Source organism: Pseudophryne corroboree, chromosome 1, assembly GCF_028390025.1.
Source record: "Pseudophryne corroboree isolate aPseCor3 chromosome 1, aPseCor3.hap2, whole genome shotgun sequence".
In the NCBI taxonomy this organism is placed as follows: Eukaryota; Metazoa; Chordata; class Amphibia; order Anura; family Myobatrachidae; genus Pseudophryne; species Pseudophryne corroboree.
In genome coordinates, this window is record NC_086444.1 from 1,087,571,318 (window position 1) to 1,087,596,979 (window position 25,662).

The 25,662-nt window shown below is 45.7% G+C and overlaps 1 protein-coding gene across 4 annotated transcripts in view; it reads right to left on the bottom strand.

The window, feature by feature from the left end:
- LOC134927186 (uncharacterized) overlaps positions 1 to 25,662 on the bottom strand; it is a 362,077-nt gene that overhangs the window by 315,857 nt on the left and 20,558 nt on the right. For 2 of the 4 annotated variants that reach the window (XM_063921310.1, XM_063921319.1), the window contains exons 2-3: positions 11,142 to 11,266; positions 611 to 1,029 (exon numbers count right to left, since the gene is read on the bottom strand). In XM_063921310.1, coding sequence (XP_063777380.1) covers positions 611 to 1,022 — 412 coding nt within the window. In that variant the 5' untranslated portion in view covers positions 1,023 to 1,029; positions 11,142 to 11,266. Of the gene's footprint in view, positions 1 to 610; positions 1,030 to 11,141; positions 11,271 to 25,662 lie in introns of all 4 variants that reach the window. The other 2 variants (XM_063921329.1, XM_063921339.1) reach the window with 1 other exon arrangement.

The following is a 25,662-nucleotide window of genomic DNA, read 5'->3' on the forward strand; positions in this document are numbered from 1 at the left end:
CAGTATTTGCAGCACTCCCCTATGAACAACCCCCACCACTGAGGGACAGGAAGGAGGACAGCTGACCGGTAAGGGCTAATATTTGTTATTTTATTTCTCCTGTGGGGAACAATAGGATTCATGTGGGGAGAATAAGGATTATGGGGGGAGCAATGTGAATAATTCATGTGGGGAGCAATAGGATTTATGTGGGAGAAATGTGATTGATTTATGTGTGAGCAACATGATTTTGTGGGGAGCAATGTGATTTGTTTTTTCTGTGTAGGCCAATGTATGTGTGGATTTTTTTATTACTGTGAGGGCCAATATGTGAATTTTGTTTTTTTCTGTGGGGAACTTATGGTGTGCCTTGGCAATTTTAAAATATTGTTCGGTGTGCCACGAATAAAAAAAAAGGTTGAAAATCACTATGCTAGCATATAAAACTGTCAGGTAAAGCACAGTACACCTGCTGCACATGAGAATCACACTCTACAAGCAACTTACTTGGGTTTCTGCCCTAGTAACAGCTGGAAGGGCGGAACTAATGAGCATACAGTATGTTTCTCCTTGCAGGTTAACATAACAACAGCTAATACAATAGGCATTATGTGTAGTGATATATAATTACCTGTAATTATAGGCTGTTGTAAAAGTGTTGACTGTTCCATCACTTGATCAATTAAGACATTTCTTATGTTGAGATTTTGTAGCTTTGATTGAAGAGAAACCTTATACATGTTGAATGAATTTTCATCCCATTGCTTAGATGTTCTATATTCAATAAAAATGTTGGCAGTCACATCAAAGTATTTTGTACCTGGGTAACATTTGACGGTGACTAACTCCAAACCCAACGCCTGCCCTGCTTCACTTAAAATGTCTTTCAGTGACTCTTCCTGAAGATTGTGTAGGACACGCACTGATTCTTCTGCCTTTATGATGGGGCATATTATTGTCTCTGGCGTACGAACAAAAGAGTCACACAGCCGGAAATGAATAGTTTCATCTATTCTCAGTTTCTTAGGAGAAGATGCCATCATTTAATCCCTGTAGAAAGCAAAAATAATCATTTATGTCCAGTTTAGGGAACAGTGCATTTCTTGTGAATTACTGTATATTATATCCAGGTGAGAACTATTTCAGTCTTTATTCTGCTCTACAAACTGCAGGATATTCTCTAGCATGCAAATAATCCTCGGACTAGAGACACAAATTTCTATGAAAATGTAAGCGATAACAATGAATGTTAAAATATTACCTATAGTATATCATTGTACCCAGGTGTGCCGTAGGGGTTGGGGAATGGGTACACTGTAACCAGCCTGCCTAGGAAGTACAGCCATGCCCATACTTGCCTACTCTCCCAGTTTCTGCTGGAGACACACAATTTTTAGGGTATTCCCCTGCAGCCCCAGAAGAGTGGGCACCCCTCCCGCATTCTACCCACATCCTAGTGAAGTGGGCAGAACACATGAATAAGTACAGGCAATCTGCGGTCCCTGTGGAGGGGGCGGGGCCTAGTGATACAATTATATGCTAATTGCATCATTTTAGCCCCACACCCCTACACAAACAGTGTTCAATTATGGCAGCTTTACAGTGAGGAGACGGGGCCTAAAGGATAAGGCACCACCAGGGGGGAGAGTTAGGGTTAGGCTGCAGGGGAGGGGGAGATTAGGGTTAGGCTGGTGGGGGAGGGGGTTAGGGTAAGGCACTATGGGGGGAGAGTTAGGGTTAGGCTGCAGGGAAGGGGGGGGGGTTAGGTTTATGCACCACCAGGGGTGGTTAGGGTTAGGCTATGAGAAGGGATGGTTAGGGTTAGCTGGTAGGGTGGTAGGGGAGAGGGGGGACACATATTTACCTCGCCTCTGTCAGGATTTCACAGATCGGGATGCCAGCGTCGGTATTGTGAATGTGAACGCCAGCATCTTCATCCACCGATGAATCATACTGAACCCATACAGAGGGCTCCAGTATTCCTATCAGATGGGGCAACTCCCACTAGTTTTGGGACCCAATAGATCTCCTATTGGCATTGACTCTACCATAAGCACTTCTCTTTAGAAAATGGCAGAGAAAGGGATAGTCTCCGCTTCTCACAATTTATCAAGAGGTAAAGCGCAGAGAAGTTACTGATCTTTTCTGTGGTAACTCTTTCTACCCCTTACTGCTAGCGGCTTGATTCAATTTCACAAGCAGCATATCAGGTTGGCATTACTGTAGCTGTTCCAAGAAAGGTGGATATATTACATTCATTTCATTTTAACCGTATGCTGACAGGGTAAGGCTGCTGGTGAAACAGAGTAAACCCTCAGAGATGAGTTGGGTTTAAACCAAAGCTCTTGCTGTGGTAGGACCAGGGGAAGAGCTAGGCTTTCTGTTATCTGGGGCAAACACTTAGAATGGTGCCTCTTTCCCAATATAAAGTGGTCAACCTTGGCTTGCATGAACACAAGCTAGAGATTAATGGTTTAGATTTTGAGAAATCTGTACCACTCCGAACTTCCCTATACAGGACAGTCGCGCCCAGGGCTTGGATAACCCCCCGGCTTCCTCGAGCCCTGCCCGAGCCTAACACTCGAGATCCCGCTGTCAGATCTCGAGTGTTCGCCTCAGGCGCCAATTTCAAAAGTCAATGGGTCTATCACGGCTCTCAGCCAATCAGCATGTCTCCATATTCTTTAATAGGGGGAAAGATGGCTGCCCGCACCGCTCAGTCACCGCCGCCCACACTGCTGACACCGCCGCCTGAATTGTCGCTGCCACCACCCGCACTGCCGGCACCCCCAGACTGCCGGCACCCCCGCACTGATGATACCGCCGGTACTCCCGTGCTGCCGACCCCCCTGCTCTAAAGACACAGCAGAATTGCAAACGCACCGGTTGGTTCTGTGCTGGGTGGCCTTTTGACATGCTGGGCCGCTCTTGCCGTGCGATTATCAGCAGATACTGAAGATGAATAAGGTCCAATGTCAGCGCCAGCAGGTGTGCACGCCTAAATGGGCAGAACACTTGAATTCCCACATAGAGGTCAGGAGCAGTGTATAGGAGTCTTTTATTATATAGTATTTGTAACCTTCAATAGCAATCTTGAGCAGTGCAAATCTTCATCTAGCTGGCACTTGTGAAGGTGATTCATTAGACAGTGAGTAAATGACAGTCAGTGCAGCCTGCGCAACTCATGTGATACATGCACACTATTAAGTCGTAAGGTCCTCAAGAACCAGACAGTAAGCACAGTGCTGTAACTAGACATTTTAGCATTGTGTGCAAGAAGCAGCATCGGCACCCCCCTTCCTATATACAAATCAGGGCCAGTGCGTGCCATAGACTTGCACCAAAAATATAGGGGCGTGACCACAAACCTCCCTTTTTACACATTGCGGCTGGCAGAGTCCCCCTTTTTACACATTAGGCAGCAGAGTCCCCCTTTTTTACACTTTATGGCAGGCAGAGTGCCCCTTATTACACATTAGGTAGGCATAGCCTCCATTTTTACACATTACAGCAGCAGAGTCCCCCCTTTTACACATTATGGCAGGCAGAGTCCCCCTTTTTACACATTATGGCAGGCAGTTTCCCGTTTTTTACACAGTATGGCAGGCAGTCCACTTTTTTTACACAGTATGGCAGGCAGTCCCCATTTTTTACACATTATGGCAGGCAGTCCCCCTTTTTTACACATTATGGCAGGCAGTTCCGCTTTTTTACACAGTATGGCAGGCAGTTCCGCTTTTTTACGCAGTCCCCCTTTTTTATACAATATGACAGGCAGTCCCCCTTTTTTACACAATATGGCAGGCAATCCCATTTTTTACACATTGTGACAGGCAGTCCCCCTTTTTACACAGAATGACAGTCAGTCTCCATTTTTTTTACACAGTATGACAGGCAGTGCCCCTTTTTTACACATTATGGCAGGCAGTCCCGCTTTTTTTACACTGTATGACAGGCAGTCCCCCTTTTTTAACACAGTATGACAGTCAGTCCCCCTTTTTTACACATTAAGGCAGGCAGTCTCCCTTTTTCACACATTAAGGCAGGTGGGGGGAGAGAGAGAGAGAGACAGAGTGGAGAGAGAGACTCACCTGTGACGAGCCAGCATGGTAGAGATGTGCCTTCCCTCTCCTCTACCTGCCCTACACTGCGCTCTTCGCAGTACAGGGCATTGTGGGTGGGCTGGGGGCGGGCTGGGAGAGATGTCATCTTTCCCAGCACAAGGGAAGGGAGGAAGATTCAGGGGAGCTGCAGCACCAGCGTTGCCCGGCTACCTATGTGAGAGGTAGCCAAGTGGCGCGCCGGCCGGCGGGGGTATGTGGGCGGTGGAGCAGGCAGGTGTGGCTAGTGTTCCTGTGCCTCCAGCACATCTGCGCTGTGTGCAAAACACCACTAGCACACACCTAGTTACGGCTGTGAGTAAGCATCAACTATAACAATCAAACAAATTTTCCACATTCAGTTATAATAAGTAGAACCAGGCCCACCTTCAGGGGGTGCTGCAGGCACAGATGTCCCCTGACAGAGACGAGAGGGCCTGGGCTGCTCATACCGCTGTCCGCCCAACCGCGATGCTCCACTCACTTTTCATTACCGAGTTCTGGCACTGTCAAAGGAGGGGGAGAGCTTCTATTGTAAACGTCCCTCCAAAAATGTCCGCCGCCTCAGAGGAGACAGTTATTAAAGATACTAAGGGAGACTCCTCTAGTATATTTAATAACTGTCTCCTCAGAGCGGCGGCCATTTCGGCAGATACTTTTCAATAGAAGCTTGCAGCGCATTCTCCCCTCTCCTGTGACAGTGCCAGATCACGGTCATGAAAAGGGGGCGGAGCTACACGAAACAGAGGGGGTGGAGATACACGGGACCAGACTGCTACAGCTCTGGCCAGCCTGTTGAGGGAGAGTGAGAGAGAGAGAGAGAGAGAAAGTGTGTGTGTGTGTGTGTGTGTGTGTGTGTGTGTGTGTGTGTGTGTGTGTGTGTGTGTGTGTGTGTGTATTTATTTTGTATGGTTTTTTTATATATATTTTGTAATAGGAGTCTTGCTAGAATGCACTCTGCTACAAAAATTCCACCAACGACCGACTCCAGGCTTGTGCAAAAACAACAAATACCTTTTATTCAGGTAGCTCAAAGATAAAGATATACATAAACAAAGATCACTGTCTTTAGTATAAACTACCAGGGAGGTTAGGCCCTGCCTCACTCCCTCTTACTTAATAAGGAACCCTTCAGGTCCAGGCATCCTGACATTAGTGGCCCAGCCCTCCAGATCTCACTGTCCCTAGCAGGCCTATCACCTGGACACTAACTGCCTTCAGGAGCCCTGACTCATGAGAGAGACTCTGCTTTAAACCCAGCACCCAGGTGCTGGCTGGTGAAGCAGCTTCTTTGGCTAAGAAGCCTAGAAGACCTGGTCTGGGTAAAATGGACGGGAACCTGGTCTATCCACACTTCCCATCCACCCCCAGGAGCCTGTGTATAGCTTACAGGTGGCAAAGTACCTCTCCTGCCACAATATATATATATATATATATATATATATATATATATAGCATCCTCCAGCCCCTGCTGGTTAAACAACACAATTTCATCAAGGACACCAACTCCTTTTTGACACGGTTGGATTCACTGAGGAAGGTTCCAGATGATACGTTGATGTGCACGATTGACATCTGCAGTCTTTATACCACCTTCCTGCATTCACAGGGTCTGTTGGCCATGAGGTCCTTCCTGATCCAAGAGAAAGTGACTTCCATTGATGTGGACCTGTTCCTTGAATTAATAGAATTGACACTAATTAGAAATTATTTTTAGTTTGATGGGATGTTTTTCCGCCAGATTAGTGGGTGTGCGATGGTGAGCAATGTCTCCCTATCGTTCGTCAACATTTTCATGTTTAGGGAGGAACAGGAGATATTCTTCAATTCCACACATGCCAGCCAATATATCTTACATTATTCTAGATATATTTACGACATCTTTTTTCTTTGGACAGGGGGCCAAGAGAGATTTGATGCATTAGTAACCAGCATCAACAGTCAAGAATCCTCCATCATAATCACGGCATCAAGCGACTATAGATGTATTAACTATCTAGATGTTAAGGTATGCTTGAATAATAACAAGATTAGCACAGAGGTTTAATATAAACCAACTGATAAAAACACCTTACTGCGTCATAACTGTCACCACCCCAGGGCCCTGAAAATGGGTCTTCCCCGTTCCCAACTTATAAGGGCGTCCAGAATTACCAGTGACAGTGATAAATAAGATGGGGTCCTCACCACGGTGGTAGATCGATTTGTAGCATGAGGGTACAAGCACTCGGAGCTACTACGATATAAACAAGAGGTCATGTCCATGCCTAGAGCGGACATGTTAAGACTCAAGGAGAGGATTGACAAACAGATTATACCGTTTGTCACTAAATACAACGTCTCTAGCCCAGTAGTTCCGAGAGCCTTGAAGGCCTTGTGGCCCATAGTACCTTCCGATAAGAGCCTACCCACGTTCAAGAACAAGCATCCACTTACTTGCTTTACACGAGGTAAAAACATTAGAGACCACGTAGTACATGCGGATGTAACAGGATTGGGTTCTGCTACAACCACCAATTTTCTGTCTAAAGCCCGAGGCTGCTATCGGTGCCTGGGTTGCAAAACATGTACATATTTACAAACGGGGTCTTTTTTTACATCCAGTGACACAGATCAAAAATTTGTGTATCACGTCCCAAATCATCTATGTAATTACCTGTCCGTGCCAGTTGTAATATGTGGGTAAAATCATTGGCACGGCCAGGGAAAGGCTTGCCTTGCATAGATCAGCAGTCAAGGGGGCCTTGGGTGGCAAAGTGTTGGATCAACCTGTGGCCAGACACTATGCAGAACTAGGGCACTCCTTGCAGGATCTGAGATTTAAAATTATTGACCACGTCCCCAAGTCTCTAAGAGGAGGGGACAGGGGCGGCCAACTTTTGAGGATAGAGGCAAGATGGATACATGTCTTGAACAATATCAAACCAGCAGGTTTAAATGACAAAATACAGTGGAACACAATCTAGGTGGATTTTAGTCCACATATATAGTAGCTGCATCACATTTTTTCTAAAATTAACCTCTGGGAGTAACTGTGACTAGGTGATAGATACTGGATTTAATAGAACATAGATGGAATACCATATAGTTATTATGGAAGTTATAACATACATTATGTTCCGATGGTTGCTGTTTTTAGGTAACAATGGCTATTTCTAAGTAATAATGGTCTTTTTTAATTGTTCACTTTAATTGTCACAATGTTGCCACTTGAAGAGTTATTTAATTTTACACTATGTTTCATTTCAGCCCCTGTGACATGCTAACGTCAGGCTCCCGGCGTCTGGGTTGCGTGGGATGCCATGACTACCTTACTGCTCCCGGTCTCCAAGGAAGTCATGGTTGCTGGATTCAAGGGGCGGAAGTGCGTCACACTACTGGTGAGTCGAGCTGGGGGCGGGTCTTCACACGGGAACCAGCCAGCTCGTCCCGTTCGCGGATCTTCCAATGTTTTAAAGGAATGTTGTTTCACAGTTATTGTTTGTATCACCTTGAAGAAGGGGAGTTGTGGTCCCGAAACGTCGTACACCGTGATTTATTAAAAGCACAATTGCACCTTAATTGACGGAGATCAGACTCTGAGTGCCGCCGCCTACCAGGACAGATATATATATATATCTGTCCTATATTTGTCAGGCAAATTAGCGGAGCAACCGGTAGCCCGGCATTATGCCGACCTCGGACACTCCATCAGTGATTTAAAATTTCAGATCATCGATCAGTGTCCCAAGAGACTGAGGGGTGGAGACAGGGCCGGGGACCTCTTGAGACTAGAGGCAAGATGGATTTACAACCTGGCAACCATCAAACCTAACGGACTCAATGACAAAATGCCATGGAATGTATTTTGACCTGTCAGTTTTAGGAGTCTGTGCCACAGCATTTAATTACTATAACAGTAGGCGATATATTGTCCACACCCGGATCCAGAACCAGGGGGCTCCCTGTGATGTGAAGTCTGACTGATGCAGACACTTCTGGGGAGCACCTTGGTCCTGTACCAGTGATATGAGACTTGTTTAATGCATAAGTGTTCAGTCTTCACATCTCCATCAGTGCATTATTATTTGCCACTGGGACTTAGAATACCAGTACCATTACAATATAATGATGTCCAGACATAAAATTTAGTTGTTTGCACTCTGATGACACAGCATCAACTTTATTATGTACACTTATTTACAGAGCCTGGTCCATACCCACCGCGTCCCGGCGTGCCTGAGAGCTCCTGTGCCCCCGTGACAGCCGTCGGGCCAGGCGGCATATACACGGACGGTTGCCATGGGAACCAGGACGTCTGATGACGCGACGCCGGAACATGTGACCGGAGCCTGTACGCAGGTCACTGCACTCACGAGCAGGGCAGGAAATTCAGACCTGTCCCTAATAATGCTACTGCACTTCCCGTCGGCGGGATTTCCTCACCCCTCTCACCTATAAAGGTAAGCACACTGTTTTATCATTCACTTTTGTTTTGTTCACCTTGACAAAGGGGTGTTAGCACCTCGAAACGTTGGATCTGTTTCTGTATCACCATGGAATAAACACCATTTTTTTGGAATACCCATGACTTTTTTTCCCTGAGTGCCGCTGCATGCTAGGAGTTGCTGTATGTACTACAGATTCCAGAGGGCACCGGGGCCTCGTTTATTGTGAAGGGTGAGTGCCAATCCGTTGCTGTATATGTATATATATATATATATATATAAAACATTTTGGGGGGGCTGCTTTAACCCATGTATTAATGTGGTGGTGTGTGCTACATAACAGGGGCGCTATGTATCGGCGCTGCTATCTGTAAGCTGATGTATGTATGAATGACCGTCCGATACCTTCAGATATTGATTTTGACAGTTGCATCTGACGTTGCCCCACCACAGCAGTGACAGCGCTGTCCCTGACTGCGGTTGCTGCATGGCGATCTCACTATAGTAGCAAGGTCTCATGCATGCCCAGGGGGCCAGCCGGGAATACAGACACAGTGCACCAGCACTAGGCTGATGCACTGTGCGCTGTGGCGGATTTTCACTCCGGAAAATGAAATGTTAAAATATCTTGTCGGTATTAATTCCTGTTTTGTCTTGATCTGTATTCGCTATAACACATCTCCCTCTGGACAGGATGTACTAACCTATGGTGGAATATTCCGCAACACTTCGCCTACATACTTATCGCATATGTCATCTGTGGCCAACCTGTGGCTCTTGAGCCGCATGTGGCTCTTTCTTTATTCAAATGTGGTTCCCGACACTCAGTCACCTGACCACAACAGATCCTGGAAACTGGTGCACTCCAACCAGACAAACAGCAGCACTACAGCTACTGAAAACTGAGGGAGCCAGATACTGGGCTGTAGTGACATATGAGGGTGGGCTGGAGTGACACAATGGGGAGGTGGCTGGAGTGACACAGGAGGATCCTGGCAGAAGACATACAATGGGGGAGCTGACTGGAGTGATAAAGGAGGGTTCTGGCTGGAGTGACACAGGAGGATCCTGGCAGGAGAGACACAATGGGGCAGCTGGCTGGAGTGACACAGAAGGATCCTAGTAGGAGAGACATAATGGGGGAGCTGACTGGAGTGATACAGGAGGGTGCTGGCAAGAGTGACACATGGAGAAGCTGAAGTGTATTATGTTGATTCTGGCTTTAAAATGTATTTTATGTGGATCTGGCATTTTCATTGTCTTTTATACCAGGGGTGTGGCCTAGCAGGCACAAGGTCACACCCCATTTTTGCACACGCGCCTTCAGCTTGATTATGGCTCTTTGACGTACCTAACAAGAGTTTTTGGCTCTTTGTCTCTGACTGGTTGGCCCCCCCTGGCATATGTACTAACAAAGGATCGCAAAGGACAGCTCACCCGATAAGAGGTGTCCTTTGCGATCATCCACAGGCACCACAGCAGCTGTTCCCGGGGCTCATACAGTGAGTGAAGTGGACCGGCATCTGTGTGTGTATGGCTCCTCCTCCAACTCCCCTGCAGCCGGAAGGTGATGATTGGGTATCCGGGAGCATTGAGGACCAGGTGGCCGAGCAAAGGCATCCGGCGGGAGGCCGCAATTAGGAGGTGAGGGGGAGTGGTGTGCGGTGCTGAGTGGCGGGATGCAGAAAGAAGCCCATCAGTAAGCGGGCAGATGGGGCTTAGTACATATGAAAACTGAGTTTTTACCACATTTTTCCTTCAGTACATCCTGGCCTCTGTCTAAGAAAAATGACAGAAGCTGAAAGTGGTACTTTATCACTAGTAAGAGGACGGAATGTGGAAGGGACACTTACTCTTCCAGGAGCTGTGGGGACTTCACAAATTCTCAAGTCTTACCTGGGAATAGGTAAGTATGTCTAGGACATATTGCTGTATTACATCATCTTAATTACTGCAGCTCCATGTTAAATAGACCTCAAAGAGTAATACATGTGGCCTAGAGTAGTTCATAGCATAGGCTCTAAATCAAAGCTCAAAGGACCTCATTCACTAAGGATTGCAAAATTTGTGAATCACAATCAGGATGATAATCAAATGACTGCGCATGCACAGCATTCGCATTGCGCACGCACTAGCAAAAATAGTGACTAAAAATTCGTATAGCTCGTGATCGCAATGCAGTTGCTGTTTGACAGGAAGCTGGCATTTCTGGGCCGAAACCCGTTGTTTTCTGGGTGTGTCTGAAAAACGCAGGCATGCCCAGGCATTTTTAAGGAATGCCTCTGATTTCAGCGATGACCACTTCCAGCCTCTTGTGTTGCAAAAACTGTGGACGACCTTGTCTGGTGCAGACAGGATGAATCTTCGATGTTCAGGTAATTGCGTATGGTTTTACGATCAGCCCGCATATTGCAATGCATTCGCAATTTTTACGATGGACGTTTTTTTCTCTATTTCTGGCCGGCAACTATTTGATTGCAGAAACTGCGTTTTAGCAGAAACTGCAATCCTTACTGAATGAGGTCCAAAGACAGAATTGTAACAATGCCTGTGTAAAAAATATGATACAATGACATAAATCAAGTAAATGTTGGAAAACTGGTATTCAAACTGAAAAATACAGAAAAGAACGTACCTATAGGCCTCCTGAAAATGTGGAAATCTGGTACCTCACATGGGCTGCACGGTGTAGCAATGGTTAGCTTTTCGGCCTCAAAGTTCTGAGATCTTGCTTGTGTAAGTGTCCTCTGGGTACTCTGGCTTCCTCCCAAAATTCAAAAACATAGTTAGGTTAATTGGCTTCTGACCCTAGAATGTATGTGTGTACATGTGTAAGGGAGTAAACAGAAAAGGACCTCCGTTTGCCAGAGAGAGCAAGTAGGGAGAGCGAAGAAGTAAACCTGTTTTTGGGGGCACTCTTTGTTAAATAATTTACATTAAAATTTAACTTTTATTATTTACAGAATAAACTAAGTACAGAACACACACATTATCACAGAATAAGTAAGTGATATCTTACTGTGATATCACAAAAAAATGCCTCCAAATTAAAGTTAATCAGTGCTTCAAATATAGCTCACGTAAAGAGGCAGAAGAAGAGACTGCTTAAAAAACAGTTGTTATCAGTCTGGGTGAAAAATAATAGAAAATATGTAGGACATATGAAAATAAAGCCATTAGCTGGTCTAATGCACCTTAATATAAATGTCCTAAGGTTCCAAAACACCACAATTTCTTGGCTTCCGGTGACTTGCGTGGCGCACACGATCACCGGTCTAAGACGCCACAGGGGAACGGAATTTACCTTTGCCGTCTGCATAGTTACTATAGGATCACAGGTATCCCTTATCTCTTTCCACGGTCTCTCATCGGCATTGAGCGGTACCGCGCCCCTGCAATGTCTAATGATAGCAGGGCGCAGATACCTTATTAACTGCTGACAGCAGAAACAGATCTATCCTCCTTTCTACTGTGCTTACCTATTGACTCTCTCATCTTCCATTCACTGCAGAATATTGCACATGGAAGACAGCAGAAGTCAATTGGACGAATAGGCACAGTCCATTTATTTTTCATCTTGTTCTGTGCACCAGTATGTGATGTTTATCTGATACACATAAGCAAAATAACGAGGTGTGACATACAGTGACAGGGTGATTGGATATCACAGAGTGCATATACGCTAACAATCTATTGTGATATAGTGGTGATACAGAGATGGGTCAAACTGCACTTTGAGGGTCACTTCTCTGATATGTAGAGCGAAAGTGCCTTATTGCTATTCCCATACTGTATATACCAGAAGGTTGGTTTTATCTCTTATGCAACCTGTGCGATATATAAAAGCAGGCGACTAAGTGCTACTTATCTTGATTCCCCCCTGAGATTTATAAAGGAGAAATTATGGTGTTTTGGAACCTTAGGACATTAATATTAAGGTGCATTGGACCGGCTGATGGCTTTATTTTCATATGTCCTACATATTTTCTAATATTTTTTACCCAGACTGATAACAACTGTTATGAATTTTTAGCAGTCTCTTCTTCTGCCTCTTTACGTGAGCTATATTTGAAGCACTAATTAACTTTAATTTAGTGTCATTTTTTGTGATATCACAGTAAGATATATTTTATTTATTCTGTGATAATGTGTGTGTTCTGTACTTATTTTATTCTGTAAATAATAAAAGTTATGTTTTAATTTAAATAATTTAACAAAGAGTGCCCCCCAAAACAGGTTTACTTATTCACTCTCCCTACTTGCTCTCTCTGGCAAACAGAGGTCCTTTTCTGTTTACTCAGTCAATTTTTGAACCCTGGGGAGCACCACCAACACAATAATACATGGTGAGAATTATTCCCATATGCATAAAAAATGTTGGCATATACTAATGTGTTACTTTTTGCCTGATGCTTGACACCATCTTCTGCAGGATCTACAAATTCGCTTTCAGACATGTGTAAGGGAATAAATTGTAGATTGTGGGGCAGGGATTGATGTGAATGACTTAAGGGCCCCATACACTACTGCGACATGTCGGACCCTCATGTCACAGGCTATCACACGGGCAGCCTCCCGGGCAGCAGGATCGCCCAATATACACTGTATGCTGTCCTTTTGCATACAATATATCTTGGGCGATCCCAGCCATGCCTGCGGGGTCCGACATATCATGAGTGCAGTACATTCAATCTGGAGGATCCGATCCGATGCTCTCGGGAACGCGCATCGTATCGGATCAGAAACACCTCCAAAATGCCCGATTTCACCCGATATATCGGGCCGAATGCCCGAAATCGAATGAAATCGGTCATTATCGTTCTATTGTATGAGGCCCTTAAGAGTTCAGTGCAGTGTCCCAACTTCTGTCTTAAAGGCACACTAGGGGGCATATTTTACTAATTGATGTTGGCATTCCAGGGCTAAAACACTAACTTTACTAAAACTTAATCTAAAAAATCATCTGTTAGTAAATTTGTGTTTTAGCCCGGGAAGCCCAATATCGAATAATATTGATTTTAATGTGAAACCAATAAAAATTTAATAAAATCAACCTTTAGTAAAAATACCCCTAATAGTCCAGGTTTTAAAGATCTACATATTGGAAAATTCAAATTACAGATAGCTTTGATTCCAGCTGCAGCTCTCAGTGGTTGCTGACCATTAACACTATTTACTTCTCTCTAAACTTAAGTCCAAATAATGATGCCATACTTGGATGGTGTCACCAGGCTGCCGTACTGGAGAGAATAGCAAGTTCCCATTCAGCTCTCTCCCATTGCACCTGTCCAGTGGCTCCTCCTGCTTCAATAGGTCAGTGCAACTGTGGGTGAGTATCAGTGCTGAAAATAGGGTGGTATGGGGTGGTAAGGAGTACCATTAAGAAATATGGTGGTGATATGCAGTACCATCAGCCCACCACTGGGGCATAATTTATAAGGGGCATTTTTGTATGTGGGACATAAAATGCTGTCAGTGGCATAACTGTGTGTGGCATAATATGCAATAGGCATTACATTGTGTGGTATAATATGTAAGGCATTACCGTGTGTAATGGGCATTATCGTGTGTGACATAATGTGTAATGTGTGTTATGTGTCTGGCATAATGTGTAATGGGCATTACGGTGTGTGGCATAATGTGTAATAAGCATTACGGTGTGTGGCATAATGTGCAAGGGGCATTACGGTGTGTGGCATAATGTGGCCATGGCCCTATTGTCATGTAGCCACTCCCCAAGTTTTGTGTGACCATGCCCCCTCACAGCCACACCCATTTTACTATCAGTACCACTTAGAAAACATTTCTACTTGCACCACTGGTGAGTATTGTACCAAAAATAATTATCTCAGCACCCCTCACATGTATTTTCCAAACAAAAATGTTATTGGGACATGTTAATCTCTCTCATGTATAATTATTTGTAAGGGAAGACCTTCTGAGTTGCCTTCATTTGGTAACTCCTCTCACCACTGGTGAGTATTGTACCAAAAATAATTATCTCAGCACACCTCACATGTATTTTCCAAACAAAAATGTTATTGGGACATGTTGCATGTATAATCTCTCTCATGTATAATTATTTGTAAGGGAAGACCTAATGAGTTGCCTTCATTTGGTAACTCCTTTCAAAAGTGGCCTTCGAGTAGTGTCAAGCCTGCCCTCAGAGTCATATCCATTGACGTTGAGGGTATATCAGTGTATGAGGTAAATTTCCCTTGAAGCTAATTGGAGTATAGGAGGCAAACCTTCTGATCACCAGTCTCCATAGTATTTTGCCAATGCACGTGCAGATGATTAGCTTGCAGTGTGCATGATAGTTTGATGAGGAAAACCTTTGAAGCATCTTTAGATGCAGTGTCACCCAGTAAAGAGAGGCCTTTAAATTAGAGATGTGTGGGTGTGGATTTACCTGGCTCTCAAATGGGCATCTTATTGGCTCTCAGAGTGTTATGAGCCACGGCTGTGGCTCATTCCTGTTTTGCATTTCGGTTAGGTATTTTATGTTATACTTCTGTTTATGTTCCCTGTGGGTGTCATGGGGTGCTCGGATCTCACCCTTAAGGAGAGGATACTGTTATGAACCACAGGTAGTGGTTCATTCCTATTTTATGTTTATAAGTTGTCTTGCAGGCCAGGATTTCCCGTTGCTCTGTTTAAGAATACTCTTGTTTGCTGCCGGTGGTGAGTCTGTGTAATTGCAGCTTGTTCCCATGTGTTCAGCCTCACCTGGCTGCTAATTGCATCTTGTCAGTTTGGAGTCATGCAACAGGGCAGCTGCATGACATAATTAATTAGGCCTCTCTGTTATATGCTGGCTGAGTGCAATTCACAGATGCTGGTGATATTTCTAGGTTTCCAGTCTTCCAGAGTGTTTGAGTTCTGAGCTTGTTCCTGCCAATTCCTGAGCTCCTGTCTAGCAGTGTCTGACTAGCTGCTTCCTGTGTCAATTCCTGTGTCTGATCCCGTGTCCTGCCGTGAAGCGTTCCTGTCCTGAAGTCCTGTGGCTTTGCCTGTGCCTGGTCGAGTTTCTAGCTTCTTGGTGTCCACCGGTCTGTCGTTTGGGATTCTGCCTGTCCTCCAGTTCTGAGAGTCTGTGTCGGCAGCATTGGGGGTTCCTGTCCGTTTGCCAGTATTTGTACCGGTTCCGTGAGTAGCGGCTCTGCCGCGTCCGTCGGCCTAGGCCGCTGTATTCTTTGGTTATTTCTGTCACTGGTGTTTTGCAGAGGGTTCTGCTTATGCTGTCACCGCCGGTACACAAAAGTATTGTGTCGGCGTGTGGTCAGCATTTCCTTTGTTGTTCTTTTCCTTTGGCGGCAAGCCGCACATACATTTAGTTTTAGGCTAGTCAGTAGCCCCTGGCCTTGGTTGTTTCAGTTAGAGGGCCCCTTGTTATTACCCTGTCTCAGTTCACGCTTTGTCTCTCTTTAAGACCTGAGGGGGCATCGAAGTTGGGCAGACCTAATCCGCCCTTTAAACGCGGAAACCATAGTCCTGCAAGCGTGAATTGACAACACGGGTAAAACAACGGAGGTAGGGTGCCAGGGGCTATTCCCGTTCCATTTCACCAAATCCAGTATCACGTCCTGGTGCTCTGGACTCACTTCATAACATCTCCCTTGTTCTGAGCACCAGGAACCTAACACAGAGGTCATGTGTTTTGGATAGCCAATAAGAAAAATAAAGATAAATCCAAACTCGCATTAATTTTAGCGTTAAGAACTGAGTAAATCCAAACCCACACATCTCTACTTTAAATTGAGAAATATCAATAACCAGACGCTATCATGTAACAACTTATCCTGTAAGGGTGGAGGGTGAAGCTATACAGAAAGATTTTTTACGCTTAATAAATAATTGCTGTATATTCTAACAAGTGGGGTAAGAGCAAGCTAAGTAGATAAACAGGAGACAATGTAATGATTTGGTTCTTTATCATCTTTACTTTGTCTAATTCTATTAAAAATGCTATATAAGAGATGTTTGGCATGACCGTTGAGAATAATTTGGTACACTTTTGGGGGTTGAGAAATGGGTATGAGAAAACTAATAAGGTAAGCGTAACTCCTCTTATTGCAAATGCTAAAGCTAAGAGGGAAGTCAGTGTCTTAGAAATAGACATAATCTATATATATATAAAAATGGACGTGTGTGTGTGTGTGTGTGTATGTTCCAGCATAACTCTGGAATGCCTGGAGCAATTTACACCAAACTTGGTACACATACAGTATCACTTGCAATCTGGGAACCAATACTGTGGGGGTAAGACACCCCAAGCACCCCTAGGGGTGAGGGTGGGAAGAGGGTGACATGTAAAATTCCATAGTTTTTGGCATAACTCTGGAAAGCCTGGAGCAATTTACACCAAACTTGGAACACATATGACTTACAATATGGAAAAAAAATACTGTGGGGGTAAGCCACACCTAACACCTCTAAGGATGGGGGTGGGAAGAGGGTGACATGTAAAAATCCTTAGCTCTCGGCATAACTCTGGAATGCCTGTAGCAATATACACAGAGGCACACATGGGTAGGGGCAGAGGCACCCACGTGTAAGGGCAGAGGCACACACGGGTAGCGGCAGAGGCACACACGGGTAGGGGCAGAAGGACACATGGGTAGGGGCAGAAGCACACAAGGGTAGGGGCAGAAGCACACATGGGTAGGGGTAGACACACCCACAGGTAAGGATAGAGGCACCCACGGGTACGGGAAGAGCCATCCATGTGTAAGGGCAGAGGCATCCACGGGTAGGGGCAGAGGCACACATGGGTAGGGGCAGAGGCACCCACAGGTAAGGATAGAAACACACACAGGTAGGGGCAAAGGCACCCACGGGTAGGAGTAGAGGGAAGGTCCAGAGGCACCCACCGGTACGGGTAGAGGCTCCCACCGGTAGGGGCAGAGGCACCCATAGGTAAGGATAGAGGCACACACGGGTAGAGGCAGGGGTACTTATGGGTAGGGGCATAGACATATGGGTAGTAGCAGAGGCACCTACGGGTAAGGGCAGATACACACACTGGTAGGGACAGGAGCACTTATGGGTAGGGGCATAGGCATATGGGTAGGAGCAGAGGCACCTATGGGTAAGGGCAGATGCACACATGGGTAGGGGCAGAGGCACACACAGGTGGGGGCAGAGGCATACTTTGGTTTCAAAGCTAACCAAGGAGACCTAGGGCACTTTGACATAGAGTCAGCCTGCAAACCTAACATATTTAACATACAGCGGGCGGAGCTTGGCCTGTCATCCCAGCATTTACAGCACTGAGCAGGTCAGCATCAGAGGCAGGATGGGGCAGAGAAGGAGGCGGATTATTCTCCTCAGCACCAGCATTTTGACAGCATGAATCTGGGGAAGCCCAGAGGTGCAGCCTGGCAAAGATTGGCATTATTCTGTAAATTCCGTAGGGAAGCACGGGTATTCAGCTAGCATATAATAAGGAAGCAGGGGTGTTTTAATAAGAGGAGGAGGCCCGTGTGCAGCTTTCTGCATCAGGGGCCCCCTCCTCTCTGACCGAGGCACAAGGTTTTAATACATACTGTACCTCTCCGGATTCCCCTAGCGGTGCCATGCTTCTCCGTAGCGGCAATAGAGTCTGAGCACAGACTCTATTGCGCATGCGCAGACCTCCAGGAACATGGCCTGACGGCCATTTTCCCAAAAATGTTCCTAATGTGCATGCGTGCCGTGCCGTTTCCAGAGTTTTAAGCAGACGTAATAGAGTTTGTTCCATCTGCTGCCGAGAAGAGATGGCTCTGATGGGGGACTCCAGAGAGGTAAGTATTAAACATATGGAGTCTGGGCCCCCTGGACTCCGGGGCCTGTGTGGCAAACACACACTGCACCCATTATAGATACGCCAATGTAAGGAAGTCAAGGTAGTGAAAGAGAGGAAAAGGAATCTACAAGTCCAGGCAGGTTTATTGCATTTTAGAATTATGTTCCTTTCTATAATCTCCTGCAAAATGTCCAGAGGTGCCATGAAAAGGAACTTTAAAAATATTTTCACCATTCTGATTATGTAGGACATAGCTTTCATACTGTCAAGAGCAGAACTAGAGCATTGTGTGTCTTGGGAGGTTAAAGAGATTCCAAAGTTATTTTCTCAGCTCTCAGTTCTAAGGTACTTTAATAAAGGCTATTTTCTTTCCATGGCAATTCTCCTCGTATAGATCTTCGTTGGGAGAAATTTCCTAACCCATTTGAGACACACCTGATGTTATCGGTAAAAGAAGTAGAAGGTCTAATGTGGGCCTGTCATTTGGAATTGGTTAGATAATTCCAATTGTATATCTCCCATATGACATGGGGGACATGTATGCCTGACTAGCAATGACAGGTTTTAGGAGAGAAAATGTGTAAGAGAGACCTATCATTGTGCCAGTTAGTGCTGCTAAATTATTGAAATTGTTGACTTTGGCAAGAAAGTCAGAGCCAAACTCTCTATTGCTCCCCATTTCTTTGGAGGAGTCAGGTCCCATTATTTAAAGCATGTACTGGAAAGAAGGGGTTCTTTATCAGGATTCAAACTTAGGGATCTTGCCTGTAGAGACTATTGCTCTGTTGACCAGTGACGTGCGGTGGGATGAGGCTATTTATTTATGATAAAGGCCAATTCTATTACGAAATCCATGTGATGTATGATTTTTTGCTGTTAGCAAATTGTTTATGTATACCACTCTCTACACTTCATGTGGGTGGAGAGATGTGGTGACTACTATTGTTCCAATAGGTAAAATATAAGGTGTATTTGAGAAGCAAAATAACATGACAGGACACTGAAAAAAAAAGCATTTTTTCCAATAAAATTGAAACCTTCTTTTGTTTAGATGTATGGAAATGGGAAGGAAAGCATTCTGGAGATCTATTTTAGCACATAAACCATTGTGGTTTAGTAAAAAGAGAATGCCATGCAAACTCTCCACACGGAATCGTATGGGTTTTGAAAAGCTGTTTAGCACTCTTAAGGGGGGTACACACGGAGCGATAATCTAAGCAATCTGACTAGATTGCTTAGATTTTCAGCAAGATCGCTCCGTGTGTAGCCCTAACAGCGATAGCGATGCGCAGCCCCGCGCATTGCTATTGCTGCTGCTAGATTGGCCTGCATGCAGGCCAATCTAGAGGGTCGCTCACTTCACCCGCTGGGTGAAATGAGAGGCACCCCCGTCTCCCCCCGCATGCTCAGCACAGATCGCGCTGTGCTGAGTGCCGGGAGAGATGTGTGCTGAGCGGTTCGCTCAGCACACATCTCTCCAGCATCGGGCCGTGAGTACTGGCCTTTACATTTAACATTGGTCTGAATGACAAATGTTTCTTATTATTATTATTATTATTTTATTGGTAAGTTATGACTGATCAGCTATGCAAAAATGGGTTCTCTATCTCTTTTGTTCTGGTCAGAGAACTGTTTGTAATATATCCAGAGCCAGCGAAACCGCTCAGCAAGGGCATGCATTGCAGGGAAGCATCGGCCAGGAGAGGCGCTCTCCCCGCTCTGCTACCCTACAGCTGGGTCCACCATTGCTGTCGGCTGCCGCTGCGATTGTCAGACTGACAGGCGGCGCCAAAAATGTGAAAAGCGGCACCTCTTCATTGCTGGCTGGAGTTCTGGCTGTGTCACTGGCATCTGACATGCTGAGGAGGTTTCAGTGCCGCTGCCTGCTCCTGCACGGCTTCCTCTCATATCCACTCATGGATGAATCTGAATCTGAGCAGTCCCATCTTTGTGGAAGGAGCTGGGCATGTGTTCAGCAGAGCCGCAGCAGGAGTTGATGTAGGGCTCCATATATGCAGCCCACTGAGCCCAGGTGGTACTTTAATTAGTTGATAGGCTGCTGCCAGTGCCGCTGTAGGGTTCCCTGTAGTGTGCAGGAGGCGGAGCACTGAGCAGCATCAAAGGATGCAGCAAGGGGAGACTACAGTTCTCCGGCCTGGGAGGATCCATGGCAGGACTTCGCTCACTGCCCTGGCCTGGACTCTGCTGGAACTGAGGCTGCAGGTGACAGATGATGCAGTGTGTAGAGTGGGCTCACCCTGCAGCTAAGCAGCTCACGCTCAGGGAGAGTGAGCTCAAGTACCAGAATTTTAGGCTGATGGAGGATTCCAGGACACCAACAGCCAGAAGGTACTGCAGTGTAACCCCAATCCTAACCCTCCCCCCCACAGCCTAATCCTAACCCCCCCACAGCCTAACCCCAACCCTCTCCCCCCCCCGCAGCCTAACCCTAATCTTCTGCCCCCGCACCCTAATCCTAACCTCAGGCCTGAATTAATGCTGGTGGGGGCCAAGGTCACTGTAGGTTGTGGGGGCCCCCACATCAACCATCTGCCAGTAACTTCCCCCCTCTTGACTCAACCAGCCCTTAACCCCCCCTTACCCTCTTTCTCCAGCCCACCAGCAGGCACAACCTCTGGCTGGGGCCATGGTTTCCATGTAGCTGCTGTCAGCAGTGATGGAGGACACCACGAGGCAGAGGCAGAGGCAGACAGGCTTCCCACTCTGGGTGATGGGATCCTGCAGCTGTGAGACAGGAGACCCGGCTGCCGAACCTGCTGGTGGCGGCGCACTACCTTGGCTCTGCTCTCACTCTGACTGTGCAGGAGTACCTCGGCAGCTGTTGTTACTATACAGCTGAGCTGCCGAAGGGAGGTTCCTGCAATACAAAATGCAGTGTGTGGGGGCCCCGAGATGGCCACTCCTGTAGCCCATGTCTTAATCCTGCTATGCCTAACCCTCCTTCCGCAGCCTAACTGACCCCTCCCGCAGCCTAACCCTCCCCCTCCACTGCCTAACCCTCCCCCCCACAACCTAACATTCCCCTCCCTCAGCCTAACCCTCACCCCGCAGCCTAACTCTAACCCTCTCACCCTCCCCACCGCAGCCTATCCCTATCCATCCTGCAGCCTAACCATCCCCTTGCAGCCTAACCCTAACCCTTCTCCTCGCAGCCTAACTCTAAACCTACCTACCTGCAGCCTGTCCCTAACCCTCCTGCAGCCTAACCATCCCTCTGCAGCCTGTCTCTAACCCTCCCTCCCCACAGCCTAATGCTAACCTCCCCACACAGCCTAACCCTAACTCAACAGCCTAACCCTTACCCTCCTCAGCATACTTACATGCAGGATTCCATTGCTCTCATTCTAACAGGTGTCAGGATTCTGGAGCTGGTCTCCTGGTGGCTGGCATACGGTGCATTGGGATTCAGACTACATCCCACTGATATGAGGGTAGGGGTTACTGCTTAACCCAGTGGTTATCAAACTGTGTGCCGAGGCACTCTGGGGTGCCTCAGGACACTTGCAGTGGCAGGGCCGGAGCTTCCACTAGGCAGCTGCCTAGGGGCACCAGGACCTGAGGGGGCGGCCTGCTACAGCTGCCTAAAAAAGGTAGCATTGTCCTACCTTTCACAGCCACTGCAATCCCCCAGAATGCGTATCTTACAGTAGCCATGACTGCTAAGCTCCCGTATTGCAGCCTCCAGCTCCACCTCCACCCGGCAGTAACTTTGACAGCTCCTGGAGTCCTGGCTGGGGGTGACATGCAGCACTGCTCTTCATTCCAGGCTCTTTCACAGACTACTCAGTTCCAACTCTGCACTGCAGCCTGCAGGTAAGGTGGCTGCACAGTGCATTCTCTGCATTGAGGAAAGAGGGCGAAAGCAGCGGTGTGGTGAGGGGGGGGGGGAGATAAGGAGCAGGCATGCACACAGTCTGGGGGGATGAGCAGCAGCATGCACACAGATTTTGGGGGGGATAGAACAGCAGACATTTAACAGAGTAGAGGGGTGGGGGTGAGAGCAGCATGCCTTTCACCTGAAGGGTGGGTAGGGGGAAGGGGCAGAAGGCAGAAGTTTTGCCTAGGGTGCCGAGAAACCTTGCACCGGCCCTGTGTGCTGCTAAGAATTATGATGCCTATTCATTCAGAACTTCTAGGCTTTTGGTTTTTCTGCAACAAGGCCTTGATTTAGGCCTTTGTCTGGCCTACCTAAAGGTTCATATATCTGCCTTGTCGGTATGCTTTCAGAGGAAAATTATGTCTATTCCTGAGGTTCATACTTTCACTCAGGGTGTTTTAAGGATTCAGCCTCCCTATGTCCCTACTGTGGCTCCATGGGATCTGTCTGTTGTGTTAAATGCCCTGCAAGTGTCTCCATTCGAACCTCTTGAGTCTGTGGATCATTAAAGGTTGTGTTTTAAATTGGCTATTGCCTCTGTTAGGAAGGTGTCGGACTTAGGTGCTTTGTCCTGTCATCCACCCTTTCTGATCTTTCACTGTGGTCGGGCAGTTCTTTATCTACCTAAGGTGGTATCATGTTTTCATCTTAACCAAGAGATTGTGGTTCTGGCCTTTATCTCTTCTGGTTTGTCCACCAAAGAGCGGTCTTTGGATGTAGTACGGGCTCTCCATATTTATGGAGAGAGGACTGCCTCTCTCAGGAGGTCATATACCCTTTTTGTACTTTTTGGTTTTCACAAACGTGGCTGGCCTGCGAATAAGCAGACCATGGCCAGATGGATTAGAATGGCGATTGCACAAGCCTATGCGCAGGCTGGTCTACCAGCTCCTGCTGCTGTCAAAGTCCATTCTACTTGGTCTGTTGGATCTTCTTGGGCGGTCCGCCGAGGTGCGTCCGCTGAACATTTGTGCAAGGCAGCTACGTGGTCCTCTGTGAACACGTTCATCAGGTTCTATGCCTTTTATACTTCTACCTCTCAGGATGCTTCCTTTGGATGCCGGGTTCTTGTACCCGCTACAGTGCGTCCCCTCCACTGAGGAACTGCTTTAGGACATCCCCGATGTTATTCCCTGTGGAATACCAGTGTATCCCGCTGTAGAAAAGGAGATTTATGGTAGATTTACCATGGTTAAATCTCTTTCTGCGAGGTACACTGGATTCCACAGTGCGCTCATCCTGACGCACTTAGCTTCTTTGGGTTTGTATGGCATTAGCCACTAGTCCCTTCTCCTGTCGTGAGAATGTGGTTCTATGTGACTAACATCTATCGTCTCGTTTACCTGCTACTGCAATGGACTGGTTAACGAAACTGAGCTTCAGTGTCTGGAGGCGGGAGGCGGGGTTATGCATCCTGGGAACAGTCAATGCTTTAGCCTGTTGGTGCCTCAGATCAACAGGCTAACCTAAGTCCTTTTCCAGTAAAGAATCCCCTAATTTTACCCCATTTAGTAGGTAGGTGTTATTTTTGTTCTGTTACCACAGTGCATTACCTTACACTTGTCTTTATTGAAGCGCATTCTCCATTTCGCTGCCCAAGCTTCTAATTTAAGTCATTCTGAAGCGACTCAGCATCCCCCTCCGCATTTATAACTTTACACAATTTGGTATCATCTGCAAAAATTGACACCATGCTCTCTAGACCTTCTGTTAGGTCGTTAATGAAAATAGTGAACAATAGCGGTCCTAATACTGAGCCTTGCGGCACACCACTTAGCACTTCAGTCCAATTTGCACAAAAAGATCCATTAACCACAATGCGCTGCTCCCTATTATCTAACCGGTTTTTGATCCTAGTGCATATTGTGCTTCCTAGCCCTGTTTCTTGTAGTTTGTAGATAAGCCTCATGTGTGGTACAGTGTCGAATGCTTTGGCAAAATCTAAAAAGATTACATCCACCTCTTTACCCTGATCTAGGTTTGCGCTTACTGTTTCATAAAAGCCAAGTAAGTTGGTTTGACAGGATCTGTCCTTCATAAACCCATGTTGATTCCTTTTAATGACCTTATTGACTTCAAGGTACTTCTGAATACTATCTCTTAGAATACCTTCCAATACTTTCCCCACTATAGATGTAACACAAACTGGTCTATAATTACCTGGTTCAGCTTTACTTCCCTTTTTGAATATAGGCACTACTTCCACTATACGCCAGTCTTTGGGAACCATACCTGATATTACTGAATCCTTAAAGATCAAAAATAGTGGTTTTGCAAGTTCAGAGTGAAGCTCCATAAGAACCCTTGGGTGAATACCATCGGGACCTGGTGACTTATTAATCTTTAAATGTTTTAATCGGTCACAGACTACTTCCTCACTTAAATAAGTACCTATCAGTGGGATATTCTCATTATTGAGATTATGTGTTAGTCCCTGAATTGGGTCCTCTCTAGTAAATACTGTTGAAAAAAACTCATTTAGTGTGTCTGCTATGTCATTATCATTTTTGTTTAAGACTCCCAACTTGTCTTTTAAAGGGCCTATACTCTCCTTCTTTAATCTCTTGCTATTAATGTATTTAAATATTTTTTTGGGATTCACTTTGCTTTCCTTTGCTACTAGTTTTTCAGTTTCTACTTTAGCCGCTCTTATTTCCTTTTTGCCTATTTTGTTACATTCCTTATAGTGCTGAAATGACTCTGCTTCCCCTCGAAAGAAATAAAGAAGTCCCGCACCAGCTTAATCTAATAATGAGTGGTAGTTACAGGGATATAGTCTCTCAGTAACTGTATATAATACATAATATAATTGTAGACTGGTGCTACCCACTGATCCTAAAACATGTACAAACAGGGTAAGGAAAAGGGGATCAGTTTCTCTGGGTGCACTCTCTCCCAAGACCAACAAAGATTCTTGATATCAGATCTGTGTCTCTATACTTTTTATATATATATATATATATATATATATATATATTGACACTTAATTCATAGCACCTACCAATACCCATATGGAATATATCAACTTTATTAATGTCCCATATGAAGTATTAAGACCCTGAAATGGGCCGTAAAGGTGAAATATAAAAACAATAAAAAATAATAGACGTGAATCAGAAAAATGGACAAATAAAGAAAAAGAGAGAATTTATTTGTCCTGGTGTCAAATAATAAAGAAAATTAAAATCAAAGCCGTGTGCCGCCTGTCATTTATTTATGTTTTATGTACACATAGTATTCCACTGCTATATTCCTAAGAAGAATAAAAATTGGGAGATACATATATATATATATATATATATATATATATATATATATATGTATGTATTCTTTATTATTAGTATAATAATCCCTAATTAATAATGAAATTCTTCATGAACCTGTAACAACCTTATTATGTTATTATAAACAATGTTTGCTCCTGATTGTATATTAGCCTTCTATTGTTTGATGGGGACAAAAATTCCCAGT